At 35.8% G+C, this 24,110-nt stretch overlaps 1 protein-coding gene across 1 annotated transcript in view; it reads right to left on the reverse strand.

Moving 5' to 3' along the window:
* ABHD18 (abhydrolase domain containing 18) overlaps positions 1–24,110 on the reverse strand; it is a 67,439-nt gene continuing 43,329 nt past the window's right edge. The window contains exons 9-13 of the mRNA XM_058292434.2: positions 17,425–17,514; positions 16,703–16,804; positions 12,488–12,866; positions 11,897–12,059; positions 1–2,241 (exon numbers count right to left, since the gene is read on the reverse strand). Coding sequence (XP_058148417.1) covers positions 2,190–2,241; positions 11,897–12,059; positions 12,488–12,866; positions 16,703–16,804; positions 17,425–17,514 — 786 coding nt within the window. The 3' untranslated portion in view covers positions 1–2,189. The remainder of the gene's footprint in view (positions 2,242–11,896; positions 12,060–12,487; positions 12,867–16,702; positions 16,805–17,424; positions 17,515–24,110) is intronic.

Below are 24,110 nucleotides of genomic sequence, written 5' to 3' on the forward strand. Positions count from 1 at the left end.
TTAACTCTTTAAATGACTTTTATTGTGAAGTACGAAAGGTGTAGAAATTTTTTAAAATTTGTTACATTTTAACAATTCAAAACTTTAACGATTCAGCACTGTTTGAGAGAAAGCACCATACCCCAAAAATTACATTCGTAAGAAACAACCTAAAATGTACGTGACATGATAATATGATTTAATAGTATTTATAATGTTAGCAAACCATGAAATTCAAAAACTTCTAACCACCAATCAAAATCAGGGGTCTCAAAATCAAATGTCTTCACAGGCTGAATAAGAAACACAAAGTAGTAAAATAGTCTGATAGAAGAAAAGAGGGAGCCCAATGGATTATGGCAAACTGAGGAGTCAATGCTCAATCTAAAGGCTTTTTTAAAAAGCTTTGAAATCGTATCCCTACCAAATAAAATACAACTGTAGGCCAAACTGGCCTGAGTGGACTGACAATCTGCAACTTTATTCTAAAAGAATTTCTGGCAGGTATGTTTTGAATGCTGGCAGGTAAACTAGCACTTCCTTAACAAATAAATACATATATATAAGTCATAAAGATTAACCCACTTATGAAGATGAATTAAAAAAAGCTTTAAGGTATTCTGAACTTTGTATTTCTCAATTTAGGTAGCTATGTATATAATTTTTAAAACATCTAGTGGAAAAGACTAAATTTTTAGTTAAAACATACCTTTGTTCACAGTTATTTGACAAGAGAAATTCACACACAATACTTTATTGAACTTACTAAGAAATGTTTATGTGAAAAAGTATTGGTTTTATTAAAGCCGTTGTTAATTTCACCTCAATATATACTAATGAGAAAATACTGTAATTTATTTGACAAACTTTAATATAGTTAAAGGATATTTTGTGGATAAACATTAACTAGATTTTATACTTGGTTAAAACTAAAGGTTTCAGTAAGAATACATAAATTTACAATAGGTCAAATAGCAGTACAATATTAGTTTGTTATGCTAAAGCAGGTATAAAGAAGTTATTACTTTGTCTGCCATCAATGACTTCATAGTGTTAAATATTAAGATGATGGAGGCATTAGAGTAGCAAATAAAATCTCCTTTAAAAAGGCTGGAAAAAGGCACATTGTATTTCACATATCCTCCCCAGAGTGAGAACACATAAATTTTAAAAATCATTCATAGACAACATAGATTTCAAAAAAATAAACACATTTACTCCAAACTTTCACATAATACCAAATATATTTTTCTTGCTTCTTTAACATTTTAGCCTCGACTTGAGAATTTAAATATAAAAAGCACCAAATGTTGAAATATACTCTCAATTTTAAAAAGCTAGTAGTTATTATATAAAACTGTCCTTCCTGTAAAATAAAACTTAATATCAATCAATTTCATATGTGGCTGTTAATATCTGAAACTAAAAAGCCAAAGCTATGAAGTACTCAGCCTAAATAATATTAGATGTTTAGCATACCTAGTTGGTACCTAGTGGCATAGGTATGCAAGAAAATGCTAGACAATGCAATAGGTAACCCATTATTTCCATTTTGTGTGAACTGAAACTTTTAAGTAGGGGAAATGTTTGTTTTTTAACATAATATTTGGCAGTTTTAAAATTTAGCCAAGTCTTATGTATTTTCTCTGCATTTCAGCACCCACTTTATTAAAAGCATTTGCAAAACAATCACAATGTCTTTCAAAATTCAAAGCTAATACTGATTTTACATATCATAAGTAGATCCATGGCAGAAATTAATTAAAGTTGAAAATAAGATTATAAATTCACCATGGATCCAAGAAAGAAATGCACACATTTCTCAAATGAATTCAATAGAAGACATTTCACAGAAAAGCATTCAATAAACACTGAAAAATTACAAACTTAGTTTAACTTAGCAAGTTAAATCCATAGCAGGATTTCTATGAGTAAGTTTATTAAAAGTTAATTATACTAAAACTTTTAAGTTTGCATAAATATTAACTAGATAGTGTATGCAATTCCAAAAACTAACAAAATGCTTAAATATTGTTAATCTAAATATTTGTTTAAAATGATTCAAATGTATTTAAAACTTATAGTTAATTGATTTATAACACTAAATTCCAGACGAAATTGGAAGCAATTAGATAAACAGTGCTGTCTGCTTGTTCTTCAAGTCATCATAGGATGAAAACTCTGTCAGAAACAGCTGGTACGTGATCCAATTAGTTAGCATATTTACGCAGAAAGCGATCAAATGCATCATAGATGGCTTGTCTACAATTAAATGAAAGAAAAACTATAAATAGCCTAAAAGGATACACTGTCTTTCCTATAAATTATTTCTAAAATTACTTATGGCTTACAAACTGATCTCCTGTACAGGCAGCAACGAAGGGTCAAGTATCTGAGGACGGGTGCTTGGACCCATCAACTTTTACTACTTCTAATAGAAATGTTCAAGTATATTTCCAAGGGATTAAGGAATCAGAAGCATTAACTTTTTCTGTGAAGCACTTTTTTGTGCTTTAGAATTTTAGAAATATATCAGTATATAGTTATAAAGGAAAGGAACTGGCTCCTTTTTTATTATGGCTTTTTATTATGGCTGTCTTTTTTTTTTAACTTTATTTTGTACATTTAATTGAAAATATAAACAAAAACTAAAAAGAAAACAGTTGAATCAAAACATACATTTCTCAGTTAAATGTACTGGATACATAAAAATTTTTTAATCATGCAATGTTACACAACATATTTTGTTCATAGTAACGCAAACATGCAGTTTTTGTCCTTTTGTGTCTGGCTTACTTCATTCAACATAATGCCCTCCAGGTTCATCCATGTTGTCATATGCTTTACAACTTAGTCTCACAACTGCATAATATTCCATCATGTGAATACAGCACATTCATCTGTAGTCGGACACCTGGGTTGTTTCTAACATTTTGCAATTGTGAATAATGCCACTATGAACATTGGTGTGTAGATGTCTGTTCCTGTCACTGCTCTCAGTTCTTCTGGGTATATACCCAGTAGTGGTATTGTGAAGGTCATGCAGCAAGTCTATATTCAACTTCTTTAGGAACTGCCCAACAGTCCTCCACAATGGAGGTACTGTTCTGCATTCCCACCAACAGTGAGTAAATGTTCCTATCTCTCCACATCCTCTCCAACACTTGTAGTTCTTTTTTTAATAGTGGCCATTCTGATAGGTATGAAATGATATCTCAGTGTAGTTTTGATTTGCATTTTCCTAATCATTAGTGATGTTGAGCATTTCTTCATTTTTTTTTTTTTTTTTTAACCATTTGTACTACTCCTTGGACAAATGTCTATTCAAGTCTTTTGACCATTTTCTTAATTGGGTCATTTGTCTTTTTATTGTAACATCTCTTTATATATCCTGGATATTAAACCCTTGTCAGATATGTGATTTCCAAATATTTTCTCCCATCAAGTTGGCTGCCTTTTCACCCTTTTGACAAAGTCCTGTGCGGTGCAAGTGCTTAATTTTGAGGAGGTGTCATTTATCTATTTTTTCTTTTTTTGCACATGCTTTGGGTGTTAAAGTCGAAGAAACCACCAACTACTAAAAGGTCTTAAAGATGTTTCCCTACATTTTCTTCTAGTAGTTATATGGTCCTAGCTTTTATATTTAAGTCCTTGACCCATTTTGAGTTCGTTCTTGTATAGGGAGTGTGATAGGGATCCTCTTTCATTCTTTTAATTATGGATATCCAGTTGTCCCAGAACCATTTGTTGAAGAGACTGTTTTGTCCTGTTATTAACTTGGTAGGTTTGTCAAAAACCAGCTGGCTATATAGGTGAGGATTTATTTCTGGATTCTTAGTTCTATTCCACTGATCTATATGTCTGTCTTTATGCCAGTACCATGCTGTTTTGATCATTGTAGCTTTGTAATGTTTCAAGAGCAGGCAGTAAAATTCCTCCCACATCGCTCTTGTTTAGAATGCTTTTGGTTATTCAGGTATGCTTTCCCTTCCAAATAAATTTGGTAATTGCCTTTTCTAATTCTGTAAAGTAAGCTCTTAGGAGTTTGATTGGTATTGCATTGAATGTATAAATCAGTTTGGGTAAGATTAACATCTTCATGATATTTATTCTTTCTATCAAATGTCTTTCCATTTGTTTAGGTCTTTTAAAATTTCTTTTAGCATTGTTTTGTAGTTTTCTGAATATAAATCCTATACTTCTTTGGTTAAATTCCTAAGTATTTGAGTCTTTTTTGTTCCTCCTGAAAATGGAATTTTACCCCTTATTTCCTCCTCAGATAGTTTGTTAATAATGTAGAAAAACATGACTGATTTTGGTGTGTTGATTTTGTGTCATGCCACTTTGCTCATTTATTAGCTCAAGTAGCTTTGTTATGGATACTTCAGAATTTTCTAAGTACATAATCATGTAACCCGAACAGTGAGAGTTTTACTTCCTCTTTTCCTATTTGGATGCCTTAATTTTTTTTTTCTTCTCTAATTGCCCTAGGTAGAATTTCTAATACAATATTGACTAACAGTGGTGACAGTGGACATCCTTGTCTTGTTCCTGATCTTAGAGGGAAAGTTTTCAACCTCTCCCATAGAGTGTGATGTTGGCTGTTTTTCATATATACCTTTTATCATATTGAGGAATTTTCCTTCTATTACTAACTTTTGAAGTGTTTTTATCAAATAAGCATGCTGGATTTTGTCAAATGCCTTCTCTGCATCAATTGACATGATCATGTGGGGATTTTTCCTTCAATTTGTTAAAATGGTGTATTACGTTGATTGATTTTCTATTGTTGAACCAGCCTTGCATACCAGGAATAAATCTCACTTGGTCATGATGCTTACATCTTTTTTTTTTTAATTTGTTTTTTAATAAGTCTTTTGATTTGCTGTTGCAAATATTCTGTTGAGAATTTTTGCATCTATGTTCATTAGAGAGATTAGTCTGTAATTTTCTTTTCTTGGTATCATTATTGGCTTTGGTATTAGGGTGATGTTGGCTTCATAAAATGTGTTAGGTAATTTTCCTTCCTTTTCAATTTTTTTGAAGAGTTTAAACAGTATTGGTGTTAGTTGGTAGAATTCAGCTGTGAAGCCATCTGTTCCTAGAATTTTCTTTGCTCAAGTTTTTTCATGATGAATTTAATCTCTTTAAATGTGACTGGTTTGTTAAGTTCTTGTATTTCTTGTAGCGTCAGAGTAGGTTGGTTGTGCGTTTGTAGGAATTTGTCCATTTCATCTATGTTGTCTAGTTTGTTGGTATACAGTTTCTCATAATATCCTCTTATAATTCTTTTTATTTATGTGGGATTGGTTGTAACTTCACCCCTTTCATTTCTGATTTTTATTTGCATCTTTCTTTTTTGTTAGTGTAGCTATGGGTTTGTCAATTTTATTGATCTTCTCGAAGAACCAGCTTTTTGTTGATTTCCTCTATTTTTCTTTTGTTCTCATTTATTTCTGCTCTAATCTTTAATATTTCTTTCCTTCTGTTTGCTTTGGAATTGGCTTGCTGTTCTTTTTCTAATTTCTCTAGTTGTTCAGCTTAACTATTTCTTCATTTTTAATATAGGCATTTAGGGTTATATATTTCCCTCTCAAGACTGCTTTGCTGTATCCCATAAGTATGATAAGTTGTGTTCTCATTTTCATTTGTCTCAATATATTTACTGATTTCACTTGCAATTTCTTCTTTTACCCACTGATTATTCATGAGTGTGTTATTCAGCCTCCACACATTTGCAAATTTACTTTTTCCCTATTATTATTTCCAGTTTCATTCCATTATGATCCGAGAAGATGCTGTGTATAATCTCAATCTTTTTAAATTTACTGAGAGTTGCATTATGCCCTAGCATATTGTCTGTCTTGGAGAAATATCCATGAGCACTTGAGAAGCATGTATAACCTGCTGGGTTTGGATGCAACGTTCTTTATATGCCTGTTAGGTCTAACTCATTTTTCATATTGTTCAAGTTCTCTTATTTCCTGTTGATCCTCTCTCTAGTTGTTCTATCTAATGATGTGAGTAGGGTGTTGAAGTCTACAACAATGAGATGTCTACTTCTCCCTTCAGTTTTCCCAGAGTTTGTCTCATGTATTTTGGGGCACCCTGGTTAGATGCATGGATTCTTATAACTGTTCTATCTTCCTGGTGGATTGTCCGTTTTATTATTATATAATGGCCATCTGTATCTCTTACAACTTTTTCGCACTTACAAGTCTGTTTTGTCTGATATTAGTATAGCTACCCCTGCTCTTTTTGGTTACTAATTTGCTTGGAGTATCTTTTTCCAACCTTTCACTTTAGTCAGTTTGTCCCAGAGGCTAAGGTGAGTTTCTTGTAAGCAGCATATGGGTGGCACATGTTTTTTTTATCCATTCTGTCAGCCTGTACCTTTTGACTGGGGAGTTTAATCCGTTCATATTCAATGATATTACTGTAAATGTACCATTTACTTTCAGTATTTTATTCTTTGGCTTTCATATGTCAAATCATATTTTTGCCTTTTTAATCTTTTGGTTATCCTTTCTGCTATTCTTTTTTCTGTACTTTCCTCTAAGCCTGTCTCTCCTTTTTTTTTCAGGTTCTGAGTCTTCCTTTAATATTTCCTGCAAAGGTGGATTCTTTTTACAAACTCTCTTACATTCTGTTTTTGAATATTTTATATTCACCTTAATATTTGAAGGACAGTTTTGCTGGATAAAAAATTCTCAGCTGGCAGTTTTCCTCTTTCAGTTTCCTGACTGTATCCTACCACTGTCTTCTTGCCTCCATGGTTTGTGAAGAGAAATCTGCGCTGTCTTATTGGACATCCCTTGTCCATGATGGTTTGCTTCTCCCTTACTGCTGAGAATTTTATCTTTTTTTTTTTTAAGTTTATTGACATATATCATTCATACATAAGAGAATTTTACCTTTATGATATTTGACATTCTGAGTAGTATGTTTCTTGGAGTAGGTCTATTCAGATTTTTTCTGATTGGAGTCAGGTGCACTTCTTGGACATGTAAATTCATTTCTTTCCTGAGTGTTGGGAAATTTTCAGCTAGTATTTCCTCATATACTCTATTTGCCACTTTTCCCTTCTCTTCTCCTTCTGGAAGTCCCATGACATGTATGTTATTGTATTTTATGTTGCCATTCAACTGTGAGTCCCTGCTTAATTTTTTTTCATTCTTTTCTCTCTTCTTTTCTTTCTTCAGTTTTAGCTGTACTGTCTCTGGTATCACTTATTCTTTCTTCTTTCATTTCTAGTCTGCTGTTTATGCCTTTAATGTGTTTTTTATCTCACCTATTGTGTCTTTCATTTCCATGAATCCTGAACAGAAAAGTTCAGGATTTCAAATTCTTGTCATTCAATGTCGTCTTCTTCTTTTTTTTTTTTAAAGATTTATTTATTTATTTAATCCCCCCCTCCCCTGGTTGTCTGTTCTCGGTGTCTATTTGCTGCGTCTTGTTTCTTTGTCCGCTTCTGTTGTCGTCAGCGGCACAGGAAGTGTTGGCGGCGCCATTCCTGGGCAGGCTGCACTTTCTTTCGCGCTGGGCGGCTCTCCTCACAGGTGCACTCCTTGCGCGTGGGGCTTCCCTACGCAGGGGACACCCTTGCGTGGCAAGGCACTCCTTGCACACATCAGCACTGTGCATGGGCTAGTTCCACACTGGCCAAGGAGGCCCAGGGTTTGAACCGCGGACCTCCCATGTGGTAGACGGACGCCCTAACCACTGGGCCAAGTCCGTTTCCCTCAATGTCTTCTTGATGTCACTAATCTCTTTAACCATGTTGTCTTTCAACTTAACTCATTGTATTTGGAAATTTGTGCTCATCTCACTAACTAGTTCTTTCAAATCCCGTGTCTCTTCTGGAGTTTTGATATACTCCTTTTCTTGGGGCATGTCTTCTATTTTCTTAGTACAGCTTGTAACTTTTTGCTGATATCTAGGCATCTGATTAGAATGTAGTTTACTCCTATGTTCAGTTTCTTTCTCTTTTGTTGGGATTTAGTGGCAGAAGCCTGTGTGTTACCACTGCTCTTTGATTCTTGGTTTGACCTGGATTGTTAGGATTGTCCCTGCTGATTGCTTAAATTTGGGCACTGGACCCAGTAGTTGGTTGTACGCTCGCTTCCTAGGGCCTTGGGGAGTGAGGCTACAGAGGCCAGAAAAAATGTCTCCTACTTATTTTCTCGCATGTACTTCCTTGGTCTGCCAGCAGTTGGTGCTCTTTGGCAGCTTTCAGTTCAGTGCCTGGTTGGAATTATTTGTTGCAGCAGACTGGATCAATGTGATAGAGCTTCCTGTCTGGAGACTAGGAGCCCTGTAATTCAGACTTTCTCTGAGACAGTTCTCCAGCCTTCTCTGGCAGCCCCCTCCCTTTTCCTGGTTAGGAAATATTTCCACTCCCCTCTGAGTTCTCAACGATGTCACAATTAGAAGCGAAAGAGACTGGGAGGGTCATAAACCTTTAGCCCCTTGCAGAATTCCAAGGCCAACGATGGCATGGTTCCACCCAACCTGGAAGGGCTTCTGGAACACAGCAGACTAAACTTTTGGGCCAGAAGCTGAGCCAGCCTTAGGCTGTGTCCCTCTCTCTCCCCCTTCCTGGGGTGGTGGATCCCTGGAGCCCCCTTTGTCTGTGGCCACAGGCCTGAGAATTCTAAAGTGTCATAGTGGGGGGGGGGGGATGTTGCTGGCAGCAGCAGCCGCTGGTTTCAGTTCACAGTTCTGTCATCTCAATGTGTCCCTCTCCCCTCTGGGTGGTATCCTGCCTTCACCTGGTGTCCTAAACCCTAGAAGATCTTTTTCTAGGCTGTTTCAGCCTGTCCTCCTGCTATTTTTCTGGAAGTCCCAAGTCTTTCTAGTTTGCCATCTTCCTGGAAGTCTACAGTCTTTTTATCATTTATTGAAAATTAAATGGCTGTTACTTTTCAGAATGAAGCATTCCATCTATTTTATGAATTAAGATAGATGTTTTTTGTTTACTAAAAATATGTTCCTAGCAACAGAACTTGAAATCAAAATCCTTTGTTTCCTAAGTTAACTTTATTATATCTATTAATATTTTAAATGGGGGAAGTGGACATGGCTCAAGCAATTGGATGCCCACCTACTACATGGGAGTTCCTGGGTTTGGTTCCTGGTGCCTCCTAAAGAAGATGAGCAAAGCAGCGAGCTGACAAGCTGGTGCAGCAAACTGATGCAAAAGACTGACGCAATGAAGAGACACAAGGAGATTAAAACAATGAGAAATACAAGCAGGGAACAGAGGTGGTTTAAGCGATTAGGTGCCTTCCTCCCACATGGAAAACCCTGAAGTTGGTTTCCAGTGCCTCCTAAAAGGACGACGAGCACATAACAGACACAGAGAGCAGACAATGAATGCAAACACCATGGGGAGGAGGGTAGAAGTAAATTAAATAAATTTTAAAATATATATATTTTTTTCCATTAGAAAACTGATCGGAACCATGTCCACAAGAGCTTTTTTCAGTAGTTTGTTTTCACTTTTCCTATTGTACAATACATGTTGATTGTAGAAAATACAAAAAAATAAAAGTATGATCCTATCACCATAAAGCATCTATTGTTAATCCTTTCATATATTTCCACCCAGGTTCTTTTTTTTTTTTTTTTTTAATGCATTTGATTGCCTATATTGTCACCCAGTTTAAATAAGTATAAAATTATATTAATTTTGTATGCTACTTGTTTGAGTAAACGTTTTTCCCCATATCCTAATTAGGTATTAAGATTATCTTTAAGACTGGCAGCCAAATAAGATTATAACTTGCAAAATGTTGGGAAGATATAGCTTTCTATCATGCTTCTATTTCTTTGACTTAAGATTTTATCCCTTTTAAATTCAACAATGAGAAAGGAAACAAATTAAACCTGGACATTTGCATGTTGGTGTAAACACAGAAAGAGATTTTGTTTTGAGGGCAGATGCAAGAGAATAATGGCCACTGGTGAGAAGAAGTAGGGAACCTAAGATGTTTGCCTACTAGAGAAGATTTTTTCCCAGTTAGCCCTAGGCACTTGATCTAGTGGAATGAGTCTGAGTTTGCACTGCTTCCTGATGCCTAAAGTTGCCATTTGGGTTTGTGTACATGGTATGAGGATGGTTAGGCAAGGTTTACATAAGCCTTTTTAACCATGTAAGTAGTCTCTTATTTCCTTGTATTATATAAATCAGCTCTAAAAAACACAACATGTTAGTGTACGTAAAGGAGTGGCCTGTTTTACCTCTGCTGATAAAAACAGCAGAATTCTTTTAAACTCTACTCCAATATCATTTAAATTGTTAGGTTTTGAAGTGACTAGTGGGAAAAAAGGCCAAATGTCTCAGTAGTGGCTTCAGCTAAGTTACTTACTTTTTTTGTCTCGGCTTTCTGTATTTCTGTATAATGGAGACAATAACATATGAAGCAATTTCTCCAGTACATTCCCCAGTATATTAGTAATAGCTAATATTTCTTTCTTTCTCAAATGAAGTTTTCAAATTAGCAGCTTTAAGTTTTTATAGCTGAGTGATTATATCTACTCTTCCTAATACCTCTCAGCCTCATACCCATTTAGATGCATAAGAGAATAAAAGAAATTTGACACCAAAAGAATGTGAGTTCTCTGAATTCACATATATAACCAAGTTTTAGACTTCATTTGGTACACTCTAGTAACCCCAAGTGCGCTTAAGTCTTTTTTTGTTTGTGTTTTTTTTTTTTTTGCTGTTAGTACTGCTGTGCCAGAAGGTCACTTGAATATTAAGAAGGTAGACTGTGTACAGCTCACTCAGCAACTAACAGGGATTCAAATACTGAATTTCTTTTTTTTTTTTTTTCTTTTTAAGTACCAGTAGCTGAGGATTGAACCAGGGACCTCATATGTGGGAGGCTGGCACTCAACCACTGAGTCACACTAACTTCCCTAATTTGGTTTTAACATTTTTTTTTTTTCAGGAGGCACCGGGAACTGAACCGGGGACCTCCCATGTAGGAGGTGGACGCTCAACTGCTTGAGCTTCTTCTGCTCCCCTGAATGTATATTTTTTTAAAAATCATAATAAACCCACTATAAAAAGGTTTACTATACCCTCCAAGACATTACAGAATTAACGAATCTATACCTCAGAAAGGTGACATCAGTTTAGTTCTAAATAAGTAACAAAATACAAAGAATTATTTCTTAGGTTAACAAAAGCTTAAATATGCCAAACATATAGCACACACAATTCCTCAGTTATATGGCTCATCTAAATGACAGTTTTTGAACACTATTTGCATAGGGCACTGAGCTAATGTTGATCTAATTTATGTAAGTACTAATGATAAATACATTCCAAACACACCTTTTACCATCAGAAAGTTGGATAAAAGTAGAAATAATGTAGGATATTAAAAAATTGGAATTACAGCATAAAAATGTTTATAAGTTCTAATGAAAATACTGTAGTAATATAAGGTTTTAAACATTAAAAATAGTATTTCACTTCTCATTTAAGGTTCAATATGCAATTGCTAACTTAAAAACACTGCTAGATTATTTCACAGATGTTCAGGCCATTCTGAGATAAGAATGTCCGAGTAGAGTGAAAAACTCTTGATGCATGAAATCATGTTTTACAAACCCTGATGTCCCTCCCCATCCCCTAAACACCGGACTACTAATATCTGAATAATGTAAAACCACAGAGTAAAGCATGCCTGTGATATGCCACTTCCTCAGTTCTTTGGAAAAAAGAGAAAGTACATGGGCAAGATAGGAAAGAAGTAAAGCATCACAATGTGAGATTTGAAGGAGGGCTGAGAGGAAATAAATGAATTAAAATGTGCAATAAAAATACCTGAATTTTAATATTTGTGGAGTCAAAAAAAAAAAACAAAACATTCAACTAGAAATATGTTTAGATCAGTGATCTTACCTGAAGAGTCCTTGTTTAAAAAGATAAGCACTTATATGACCTCCTTCTAGGTAACGGATTTCACAACCAGGCCAGATTTCTTGTAGACTTCGGACTCCCGTTCGTGGAATGTAGGCATCTTCTTTGGCTTGAACCACTATAATTAGGCTTGGGTCAACTGGAACTAGGTATAGGATTTTTAAAAATGCAGTGTATATCCTTTTTTAAAGCTCTAAATTTTACTATAAATACTATTAATCATATGAGAAAAAATTATACATTGCAGTAAGTGAAACATCTTTTTTGATGACTAAGTTTAAAATTATAATATACTATAACATGATAATCATCTCTAATATGATGCATGAAATGAACAGTCTAAAGAAGATACAAAATCCAAAGTGTTTTTTTAGTAAACTAGTAAGATAGCCTTAGATTTTCATGGATAAAATATGGTATGTTTAAATAACCAAATTATCTTGGAGAACACATTCTGGAGAGTACCTTAAGTAAATATACTCTTTAAATATGAAATTATAAAGAATCCTTAAATATATTTCACAAATATTTAAACATCAGCAAATATTCTCAATTTCATATAAAAATCAGTACCTGAGAAATTTGCTACATGAGTACATTCATCCATGACTCCTTTCATAAATATTAAAGATTCTTTCTGAAGATTGTTTCTTCGTTGTTCTTTACTGAGTAAGTGGTATGACTGGCTACTGCAATTCCTATAACTACTTTTATCAGCTGAAAATGTTTGATTGAAGCACTCCATCTTAGAGGTATCTTGCAACAAGAGTCCTTCTGATATGGCACTAATAGATGTTTTACTAGAATTATAGCATTCAGCAGGTTTCTGGGACCCAACCTGGTCCATCATATCTAACTTTAAAGTTCTAGAAGCTAGAGTAAGGTTAGTTAGTTTGTCTGAACTGCTAGGGAAATGTTTCACAAACTCTTGTCCCATCTTGAAAGAATCTGTCTGAAAATATGAAAAAAATAAAATACCAATTAATATAAAATAGGTTTTTATTTAACAACCACATTAAAGAGAAGAGAGTATATCAATTTAACTGAGGACTAAAATGAATGATTTATACTTTATTGCTAAATGTCTCTTACTAAACAGTAAAAGGTATCATTTAATAAATATCATGTTTTTAATGCCCAAGTTTTGAAATCCATGTCCTGCCTTAAACTTAGAACTTCCCAATTTTATGAGTGCATCCTGGCAGCAATGTAAATCCAAACACAAGAAAAAATACACGTTCTCAGGTTGATCTAAGATTAACAATTATTAGGGGGAAAAAATTGCCTACTAAAGGCTCAAAAATATGTCCTAAATTTATGGACTTGTAAACAGAATATAATTTATGCAAAAATAAATTTTGTTAAATACTAAAAGCTAAAAGAAAAGTGATATCCTGGAAAAATATATTTGAAATTCATATAATGAAAGTGTAGTCAATTTCTGAAGAGCTAGAAGTGAATAATCTTTAAAATGACCAACAGCACAATAGAAAAATGAGTAAAGGATATCCACATAACGTTTAGAGAAAATAAAATACAAATGGCTCTTAAACTTATAAAATGAGGCTCAACTTCATTCATTTAAATAAGTTAAATAAAAACTATACCATTTCACTATCAGGTTGAATAAAAACTTATAACTTTGATAAACTAAATTGGTGAACTTATGGGATAAGAGACACAAATGTTCCTGTTGATAGTATAAAATAGCACAACTAGATTAGTCAAAATCTATCCACTTTACAAATAATTATATCCCTTGACCCAGCAATACCATTTCCAGGAATTTACACTTGTAAAATGAAGTATGTACAAAGCTACTCATTGCAGCAGTTTGTTAATACTAGAACCTGAGAAACAACACAAATGCCCACCAATTAGGGTACTGGTTAATAAATTATGGTACAACCCTTCATATAATAAACTAATATGCAGCAGTAAAAAGAAGAGGGAAACTTTTGTGTTAGTCTGTAAATATTGTAAGAAAAGGGAAGAGGAAAAAAAGCACCCATTTGTTTTGGTTTGTTTATAGACCAAAAACCCAACCAAATATAAACAATAATACAATGCATTATTTGTTAAAGAAGAATAGAACCTAGGCAGGTAAGGAATAGGGGTAGGAATCTTTTCACTACATATAATTTTATAACTTTTTGACATTTAAACTACATAATCTAGTAAAAACATTAAAGAATTAAAAATTGGTTAAAGGAAAAAGAAAAACAGAACAACAGTCTGGTTAACTGAACAAATCATTAGAGCCATCCAGAAATATAAAAAAGGAGGTTTAGTAATATTTGGAAATGCAAGATCAATGAGTCCTAAAATTACTGAGTGGTACACCAACAAATTTAACTTCTTTTGATTGGGATAATACAGTTTTAAAACAAAAAAATGGAAAGCCATCCTGACATTTATTGAATATTCATTACTATGAAATGGTTCTGAGACAAAAAGATCCTTGCATACAACTACCAAGAGTCAGAGGCACAGAAAAAGGAGTACCAGGTAAGATCACATCGCTACTGTAGACAACCAAAATTTATGAACCTCTTTTAAAAAAAATGTGTAAGCTTTCTCATAAGCTTTCAAATATAGGTATCTTCCTGATTATATGCATACTGGAACATAGGGAAGTAACAACCTTGCAGGTAAAAATAAAGTTCTTAGGCAAACAACTACACCGTGAGGTTATGCAAGATAGACCGATTTCACAAGAGTGACATTCACGGTGATATAAATAAAAGTCCTCATTGATAGAAAATCTTTTCTTTCTGAGATTTCTGAGAGTCTCAGTAACTTTCAAACTGAAAGTACAAAATATAAAAATTGATGAGTTTATTATTTTTAGAAGAACTTGTCCCTTTTGGAAAGTAATAGGGACCCAATTCATTATCTCAAAAGGAAAGAATCAAACATTTAGCTGTGTAAGTTTTATGTATCAACTGAATCACTAGGTAACAAGTAACTGATAAGGGAAATGCCTCTTATAAAAGTATTCAAACTAATGGAAAAAGATATGATAGAGTTAGAATATCAGGATTTTGCAGCCCTCAATGAATTAAGGATATAGGCATTAAATGTCAATGGAGGGTAGCAGATATGGCTTAAGTGATAAGGCCTCTGCCTACCATATGGGAGGAACTGGGTTTATGCCCAGGAACCTCCTGGTGAAAAAGAAGAGAAAGTGTGCCTGCGTGGCAAGCCAAGTGCCTACACAGTGAGCTAAGTGCCCAAGTGAGTGCCCGCGTAGCAAGGCAGTGCCTGCATGGTGAGGCAAGTGCCTGCACAGCAAGCCGAGTACCTGCACCTCAAGTGAAGTGTCTGCGCGTTAAGCCAGTGCCCACACAAGTGAGTCACACAGTAAGGTGATAACGCAACAAAAGAGAGACAAAAGGGAGAGTCAAGGTGAAGTGGATGAAGTGGAGCAGAGACCAGGAACTGAAGTAGCTCAATTGACAGGGAACCTCTCCACATCAGAGGTCCCCAGGATCAAATCCCGGGGAATCCTAAGAGGAGAAAGATGAGAAGACAGAAAAAATAAAAGAGAAATAGATACAGATCATACAGCAAATGGACACAGCAAAAGTAGCAGGGTGGGGGAGGGGGGAAATGTCAATGAGTCTTACACCACAAAAGAGAGAAACAAACGTATTATGTACTTCCTATAGTCTTGCAGAGAAATTGAGGCTGAGTCTAACCAAGCCTCTGGATCAGGGGCTTTTAACCTTTTTTGTTCCATGGACCCCTTTGCCGGTCAGGTGAAAACCATGTACCCCTTCTCAGAATATAGTGGCAGATAGCTTTATGACACTCAACTAGTGTCTAAAAACTACCATAATTTCGAAGTATGGATGAGCATAAGCAATTTTTTGAGATAGCAACAACTGTAATGTGATATGAATACTACTGTAATTTATTGCATGCATTCATAAGTGAAGGAAATGCTAGATTTCAATTAGAGATCAGAGAAAAAGATAAGTTGATTTTTTTCAACTCAAGCTCACAGACCCCCTGAAATCTTTCCATGGACCCTGGTTAAGAACACCTACTCTAGATCCAATTTCCAATTTGAATGTAATATAGAGGGTGGAGGAACATACTCAATTATTCCATGAGAATGCAATCAGCAAAACATAAAACTAAAAAACTGTATGGTTCAAATAGCTAAGTTCTTCAAGAGATAAGGAAAAGAAAGGGAACCTTTGGATAATCCATTTTAAAAACACAAGGAAGTAATTACTATAAAAATCAGGATAATGATTACTGATGGGAGTGGAGAAGTAACTTGTGATTAGGACACATGGACAGGGTTTCATAGGTAGTAGTTACAGTGCTCTTACCCTTAAATGAATTAAGCCATACAATTGGTTTGCATGATTTTCTACATCTCCAGCTGTAGCTGTTTGTGTCTGTATTTTGTTTTGCGTTTTACTCAAAACAAGAGAAATTTATTGTCTCAGTTCTGGAGGCTAGAAGTCTGAAATTAAGATGTTTTCAGGACCATGCTTCCTCTGAAATGTGTAACAGAAAATCCTTCCTTGCCTCTTCCTAACTTCTATGTCCAAATTTCCTCTTCCTATAAGCACACCAGTCAGCTGGATTCATGGCCTACCCTACTCCAGTAAGATCAATTCCATATGCAACAACCCAATTAAAATGAAGACCTTTTAAAATAATTTTAAGAGTGTATAACTTTTTAAAAATTTACTATTCTCTTGAAAAATCTGAACCTTTAAACATAATCTTTTCCTCAATGTAATAAATACAGAAATTAAAAATACTTACTCCACAATATTCAAGCATGTGAATAATTTCTTCTTCATAAACAGTCTGTGTATAATACTGTTTTTCCAGCTCCCTCCAATTAATTGATTTACTCAGTATACCCTGAAATAATTAAAATCAAATTATACCATAAAGTATTTTCTCCAATTCTTTTATGATTACTGTGCAGAAGAGTTTACAGCAGGCCTGAGACTACTGTTAGTATACTCAATTCCTTACACTAATATCAAACTTTTTCTAAATTATAAGAATGGTTCACAGAGTCTAAACTCTTTATATAAACAATGTGATTTCTGGCAACCATCAGCTTTCCTTATGGAAGTAGAGGATTTTGACACATATAAGGCAAAGAGAGCCTCAGTGACCAAACCCTGATAAAAACCCTTCACACCAGGCTCAGGTGAGGTTCCCTGGTAAACAACACTTCACACACGTCACAATTTATTCTTGGAAGAACTGTGTCTTGTGAGACTCCACGAGGAGAGGACTCTTGGAAGCGTGTGCCTGGTTTCCTCTGGATTTTGCCTCATATGCCCTTCCCTTTTGCTGACTTTGTTTTGTTTCCTTTTGCTATAATAAATCTTGGCAGTGACAACAATTATATGCTGAATCCTGTGATTCTTTCTTCCGAATCACCAAACCTGAGGGTTGTCTTTGAGACCCCCTAAACAATTATCTTTAATTATACACAGCAACCTAAACATTAACTGCAAGTAAATTACCGTAGTGAAGACCCCAGATGCTGTGGACCAAGACAGACATGGAATCAATGGCATGGGCTTAGGCCAGTTGGATACTGCTAAGGAAGCCATCTGTAATATAGTAACAAAGTCAGTTTAGAGAGCTACTTAAAGTTTCCATTCATTAAAATTTTAACATTTAATATCAAGAAATACTTTGTGCAGTAGTTGGTGACATAAAACACAAATGCAAAGTTTCTAAACATGAGAAAATCTAGCAGCTCATCAAACTCAGGAAATCGTAAATTCAACATGACATAATTTTCCCCGTAGAAAGCCATAAAATATAATAGAAAATATTAAAGTGACCCACAAGACCTTTCACTGACAGCTACTTTCAACTTGGTAAATACAGCAAACAGGCTGAGATGTAGATGCTGGGCAGTAGGCTAAACATACTTATTACCTAAGTGACTTGCTTAGTTACAGCACAACAATTATAATACCGCAAACCTCTGATGCCAAGAATTTGGAGATATACAGAGAAGATTATATAATTGACATAATGTATTTGTTTAGAGGAGAAAAGTTAATTTTGGCTGGAAGAATCAGAGAAGTCTTCATAAAATGGCTGTCTTTTAGGAGGAATGAGAGAGTCCCCTTGTCTTCTATACAAAGACAGTATGATCAAAAGCAAGATGGTAGGAAGTGGATGAGGATCAAACTTTTGAGCTCCTGCCTACCACACATGGAAGGTCCACGGTTCAGTTCCTGGTGCTCCCTAAAGACAGTGAGCTGGCAAAACAGGCAAGCATGGCAAGATGACACAACAAGAAACACAAGAAGAAAAACAAGAGAGAAACAACAAAGCAGGGAGCAGAGGTTCCCAGTGCCTCCTAAAGATGAGCAAGACAGCAAGCTGACAGGACGGGCAGGCACAACAAGCTGACGCAACAAGAGATACAAGAAGAAAAACATAATAGTCACAAGAAAGCAGGGAATAGAAGTAGCTTAAGCAATTAGGTGCCTCCATCCCACACTGGAGTTGCCGGGTTCAGTTCCCAGTGCCTCCTAAAGAAACAAGACAAACACACAGCAAGTACAAACCCTGGGTGGGGGGTGAGAAATAAAAAAAGGTAAGAAAGCACAGGGTCTTACTGGGGAATAGCCAGTATGCTTAAGTTTTGTCAACAAGGCACATGTGGCCAGTGGGGGTAGGAGAGGATAGGTAGGGCTGGGAAGATGGTCAGGATCAGATCTGAGGTCCCTCTTTTGTATGGATAACGGGGAATTAATAAAGAGGCCTTAGCAAAGGAATGGCATGATACAATAAGTGATTTAAGGAAGCTAAAATAATAGCAGTTTATAGGACTAATTGAGAAGGTAAATGAAAAGGATTTTCCAAATTAGCTAAATTGACCAATTTAACAGCAAAATAAGGCATATATACTTGAGAATTTAAAAGCCAAGTGTTATTAAGTCAATTTTATTGATACATATTAACAAAGTATACAATCCATGTAAATGGTAAGACAATGATATTTGGTATAAACACATTCATGTGCATTTATCACTTCAATCATTATTGGAATATTTTCATTATTCCAATAATAATAATAAACAAAACACAGACAAAAAAAAGCTCTACCTCTTAATGATGACCTGTCAATCTCTCTATGCTTCCCCTGCCATACACAGCTGCTATTCTGTTTCCATCTTTCTCATTTATTTGTATTTATATTTTGTATAGTCAATATGTAGTACTTTTGCCTAGTTTCTTTCACTTACTATATTTCCTTTCTCTTTTTAACCATAAATGGAAGATTATTAATATATTACTATACTCTACTGTCCATAGTTTGCTTTGTTTGTATTTTTGCTTGATATTAACATACATTGGTCAGTTTCAAAGAAAAATAGTCTTATATAGGCAACATTACCCATACTCATGTTTCACACAAGGCTTCACTATGTTATACGATCCCATGTTACATTTTTTAGCTTTCCCTCTAGAAACATAGGTAACTTAGACTCCCTTTCAACCAGTCATAACTGTGTATTAGCAGTACTAGTTATATACACTGTGATGTGCTTTCACATTTTCTATTCATTTCCAAATATTTACAAACAAACTTTTTTACCAATTCTGCACAGATTAACCTCTCTAGCCTCCTTCTATTGTATGGTGACCTATATTCTAGTTATTAACTACATGAGTTTACACATATATTCAGTTCATAACAGTATAAGCATACAGTATTTGTCCTTTTGTGTCTGGCTTGCTTCACTCATGTAATGTCCTCGAGGTTCATCCATGTTGTCGTTTGCTTCATTTCTTCTTACTGCTGCATAATATTCCATCTATATATACACCATAATTTCTTTATTCACTCAGTTGATGGACACCTGGTTTGTTTCAATCTTCTGGTAATTGTGAATAATGCTGCTATGAATATGGGTATGCAGATATCTGTTCATGTTACTGCTCTCAGTTCTTCTGGGTATCTACCTAGTAGTGGTATTGCTGGGTCATGTGGTAAACCCATATTCAAATTCCTTAGGAACTGCCAAACAGTCCTCACAGTAACTCTACCATTCTACACTGCCACCAACAGAGAACCAGCATTCCTCTGTCCACATCCTCTCCAACACTTGTAATTTTCCATCTTTTTAATAGTGGCCATTCTAACTAGTGTCAAATGGTATCTCATTGTAGCTTTGATTTCCATTTCCCTAATCGTTAGTGATGCTGAACATTTTTTCCATGGGTTGTTTTTTGTTGTTGTTTCTATTTCTATTTCTTGGACTATGTTTATTCAAGGCTTTTGCCCATTTTTCAATCAGGTCGTTTGCCTTTTTATTGTTGAGCTGTAGTATCTCTTTATATATCATAGATATTAAACCCTTATCAGATATGTGATTTCCAAATATTTTCTCCTATTGAGTTGGCTGCCTTTATACACTTTCACAAAGACCTTTGAGGTGCAAAACTGGAGGTCTTTTTTTTTTTTGAGGAGGTCCCATTAATCTGTTTTTTAATTAACAAATCAATTTTATTGATACATATGAATAAATCATAAATCCATCCAAAGTGTACAATCAATGGTATTCAATATAATCACAAAGTTGTGCATTCCTCACTTCAATATTTTTTAGAGCATTTTCATTATTCCAATAATAATAAAAACAAAAACAAAACAAACCCCTGAGCCTCAGCAGAATTACAACTCTGACTCTCCAGTTTGTTGGACTTACTCAGGTCAGCTAACAGGGAGGTGAAATGGTCAACCACCACACCAGGGAACCAAGAGTCCCTATAACTGCAAGCAGGAGAATCACATCCATCAACCATGTGGAATCTCAGCCCCCTCTCGATTTAGAGGTGGAGTGGACATCACCATCCCAGGGTCCACGGATGGAGGAATAAAATATGGATTAGAGTGGACTTACTGGTATTCTACTATAGAACTATTATAACTCTAGCAATGGAAGAAATTGTATCATTGATGTCGAAACAGTGGCCATGGTAGTTGCTGAGGGCAGGAAGAGGGAAGAAGAAATGTGATGTGGGGGTATTTTCAGGACTTGGAGTTGTCCTAAATGATACCACAGGGACAGATGCTGGTATTATATATCCTACCATAACCCACTGAATGTACTGGGGGAGAGTGTAAAATACAACGTAAACTATAATCCATATGGCGCAGCAGTGCTCCAAAATGTATTTACCAAATGCAATGAATGTACCACAATGATGAAAGAGGTGGTTGATGAGGTGTGGAGGGGGAGTGGGGGGTATATGGAACCTCTTATATTTTTTAATGTAACATTGTGGTCTATATCTTTTTTTTAAAAAGACAATTTAAATAATTAATTTTAAAAACCTCATCACCTCTTAATCTCTTTGCTTCCCTTGCCATTGAGCTGCTATTCTGTTTGTTTCTCTAGTTTATTTTTATTTATATTTTTTAAAAAGTCTAAAATTTTAAAAAAGTCTTAGATATGCAATATCGCCCATATTTGTATTTTACATGAGGTTTCACTGTTATACAGTCCAATGTTATATTTTCCAGCATTCCTTCTAGTGATACATATGACCTTAGACTTACCCTTTTAACCAGTCATACCTGTAATAGCTCTGCTAGTTGCAGACCCTGTGATGTGCTTTCACCATTTCTATTCATTTTTAAAGATACACAAACAACCTTTTTTCCTAATTCTGCAAAGAATAACCCAATGCTTTCTATTCTCTACCCTCAATCTATTTTCTGGTGACCTATATTCTAATAATACTATGAGTTTACACAATATATTTAGTTGTTAACAGTGCAAGCATACTTTTGTGCCTGGCTTGCTTCACTCAACCTAAGGTTGATCCATCTTGTCATATGCTTCAAGACTTCATTTCTTCTTACTACTGTATAATATTCCATCATATGTATATACCACAATTTGTTTATTCATGCATCAGTTGATGGACACCTGAGTTGTTTACATCCTTTGGCAATCGTGAACAATGCTATGAATATCAGTGTGCAGATGTCTGTTTGTGTCACTGCTCTCAGCTCTTCTGTGTACATACCGGGATAGCTATCCCATTTATTTTTTCTTTTGTTGCTCATGCTTTGGTTGTAAGATCAAGAAACTACCATCGGGAAACGGACTTTGGCCCAGTGGTTATGGCGTCCGTCTACCATATGGGAGGTCCGTGGTTCAAACCCCGGGCCTCCTTGACCCGTGTGGAGCTGGCCATGCGCAGCGCTGATGCGCGCAAGGAGTGCCATGCCACGCAAGGGTGTCCCCCGCGTGGGGGAGCCCCACGCGCAAGGAGTGCGCCCGTGAGGAAAGCCGCCCAGCGTGAAAAGAAAGAGCAGCCTGCCCAGGAATGGCGCCGCCCACACTTCCCATGCCGCTGACGACAACAGAAGCGGACAAAGAAATAAGACGCAGCAAATAGACACCAAGAACAGACAACCAGGGGAGGGGGGGGAATTAAATAAATAAATAAATCTTTAAGGAAAAAAAAAAAAGAAACTACCATCTACCACGAGATCTTGAAGATGCTTCTCTGAATTTTCTTCTAGTAGTTTTATGGTCATGGCTTTTATATTACATCTTTGATCTATTTTGAGTTGATTCTTTTTTAAAGATTTATTTATTTATTTAATTCCCTCCCCTCCCCCCCCCCCCCCCCCCCCCCCCCCGGTTGTCTGTTCTCTGTGTCTCTCTGTGTCTATTGGCTGCGTCTTGTTTCTTTGTCCGCTTCTGTTGTCATCAGCGGTATGGGAAGTGTGGGCGGTGCCATTCCTGGGCAGGATGCACTTTCTTGGCGCTGGGCGGCTCTCCTTACGGGTACACTCCTTGCGCGTGGGGCTCCCCTACGCGGGGGACACCTCTGCGAGGCACGGCACTCCTTGCATGCATCAGCACTCATTGCGCGCATCAGCATTGCGCATGGGCCAGCTCCACACGGGTCAAGGAGGCCCGGGGTTTGAACCGCGGACCTCCCATGTGGTAGACAGACGCCCTAACCACTGGGCCAAGTCCATTTCCCTTGAGTTGATTCTTGTATAGGGAGTAAGGTAGGGGTCCTCTTTCATTCTTTTGGTTATGGATATCCAGTTCTCCCAGCACCATTTGTTGAAGAGACTGCTTGTCCCAGTAAGGTAGACTTGGTAGATTTGTCAAAACCAGTTGGCCAAAGAGGTGAGGGCTTATTTCTGGACTCTAAATTTTATTGCACTGATCAATGTATCTGTCTGTATGGCAATACCATGCTGCTTTGACCACTGTAGCTTTGTATTATGTTTGAAGGTCAGGCAGTGACCTTGCTCTTCTTTTTTGGATGATTTTGGCTATTCAGGTGCCATTTCCCTTTCAAATGAATTTGGTAATTGCCTTTTTTATTTTTGTAAAGTAGGCTATTGGAAATTTGATTGGTAGTGCACTGAATCAATAAATCAGTTTGAGTAGGACTGACATCTTCACAATATTTAGTCTTCCATTCCATGAATGCAAAATGTCATTCCATTTGTTTAGGTTGTCTTTGATGTCTTCTAGCATTTTTTGTAGTTTTCTAAATAAAAATACTGTACTTCTTTAGTTAAATTGATTCCTAGGCATTTGAATCTTTTTGTTGCTATATGTAAATGGAATTTTCTTCCTGATTTCCTCCTCAGATTGTCAATACTAGTATAGAAACACTGACTTTTCCTATTGATCTTGTATCCTGCCACTATGCTGGTACAAAGGCTCACGTAGCTTTGTCACAAACATTTCAGAATTTTCTAAATACAGGATAACATCTGGAAACAGTGAAAGTTTTACTTCCTCTCTTCCTGATTGTTCTGTTGTTGTTGGTTTTTGTCTAATTTCTCTAGGTGCAATGCTAGCACAATGTTGAATAACATGACGACAGTGGGCATCCTTGTCTTGTTACCCATCTAGAGGGAATGCTTTCACTTTTCCTCCTTGAGTACAATGTTGATTGTGGGGTTTTTTATATATGCCCTTTATCATTTTCAGAAACTTTCCTTCTATTTCTATCTTTTGAAGTGTATTATCAAGAAAGGATGCTGGATTTTCACAAATGCCTTTTCTGCATCAATTGAGATGCTTGTGTGGCTTTTTCCCTTCAATTTGTTAATGTGGTATATTACATTAATTGATTTTTGTGTGTTGAACCACCCTTACATACCAGGAAGAAATCTAACTTGGTCATGGTGTGT

Source organism: Dasypus novemcinctus, chromosome 1 (genome assembly GCF_030445035.2).
Source record: "Dasypus novemcinctus isolate mDasNov1 chromosome 1, mDasNov1.1.hap2, whole genome shotgun sequence".
In the NCBI taxonomy this organism is placed as follows: Eukaryota; Metazoa; Chordata; class Mammalia; order Cingulata; family Dasypodidae; genus Dasypus; species Dasypus novemcinctus.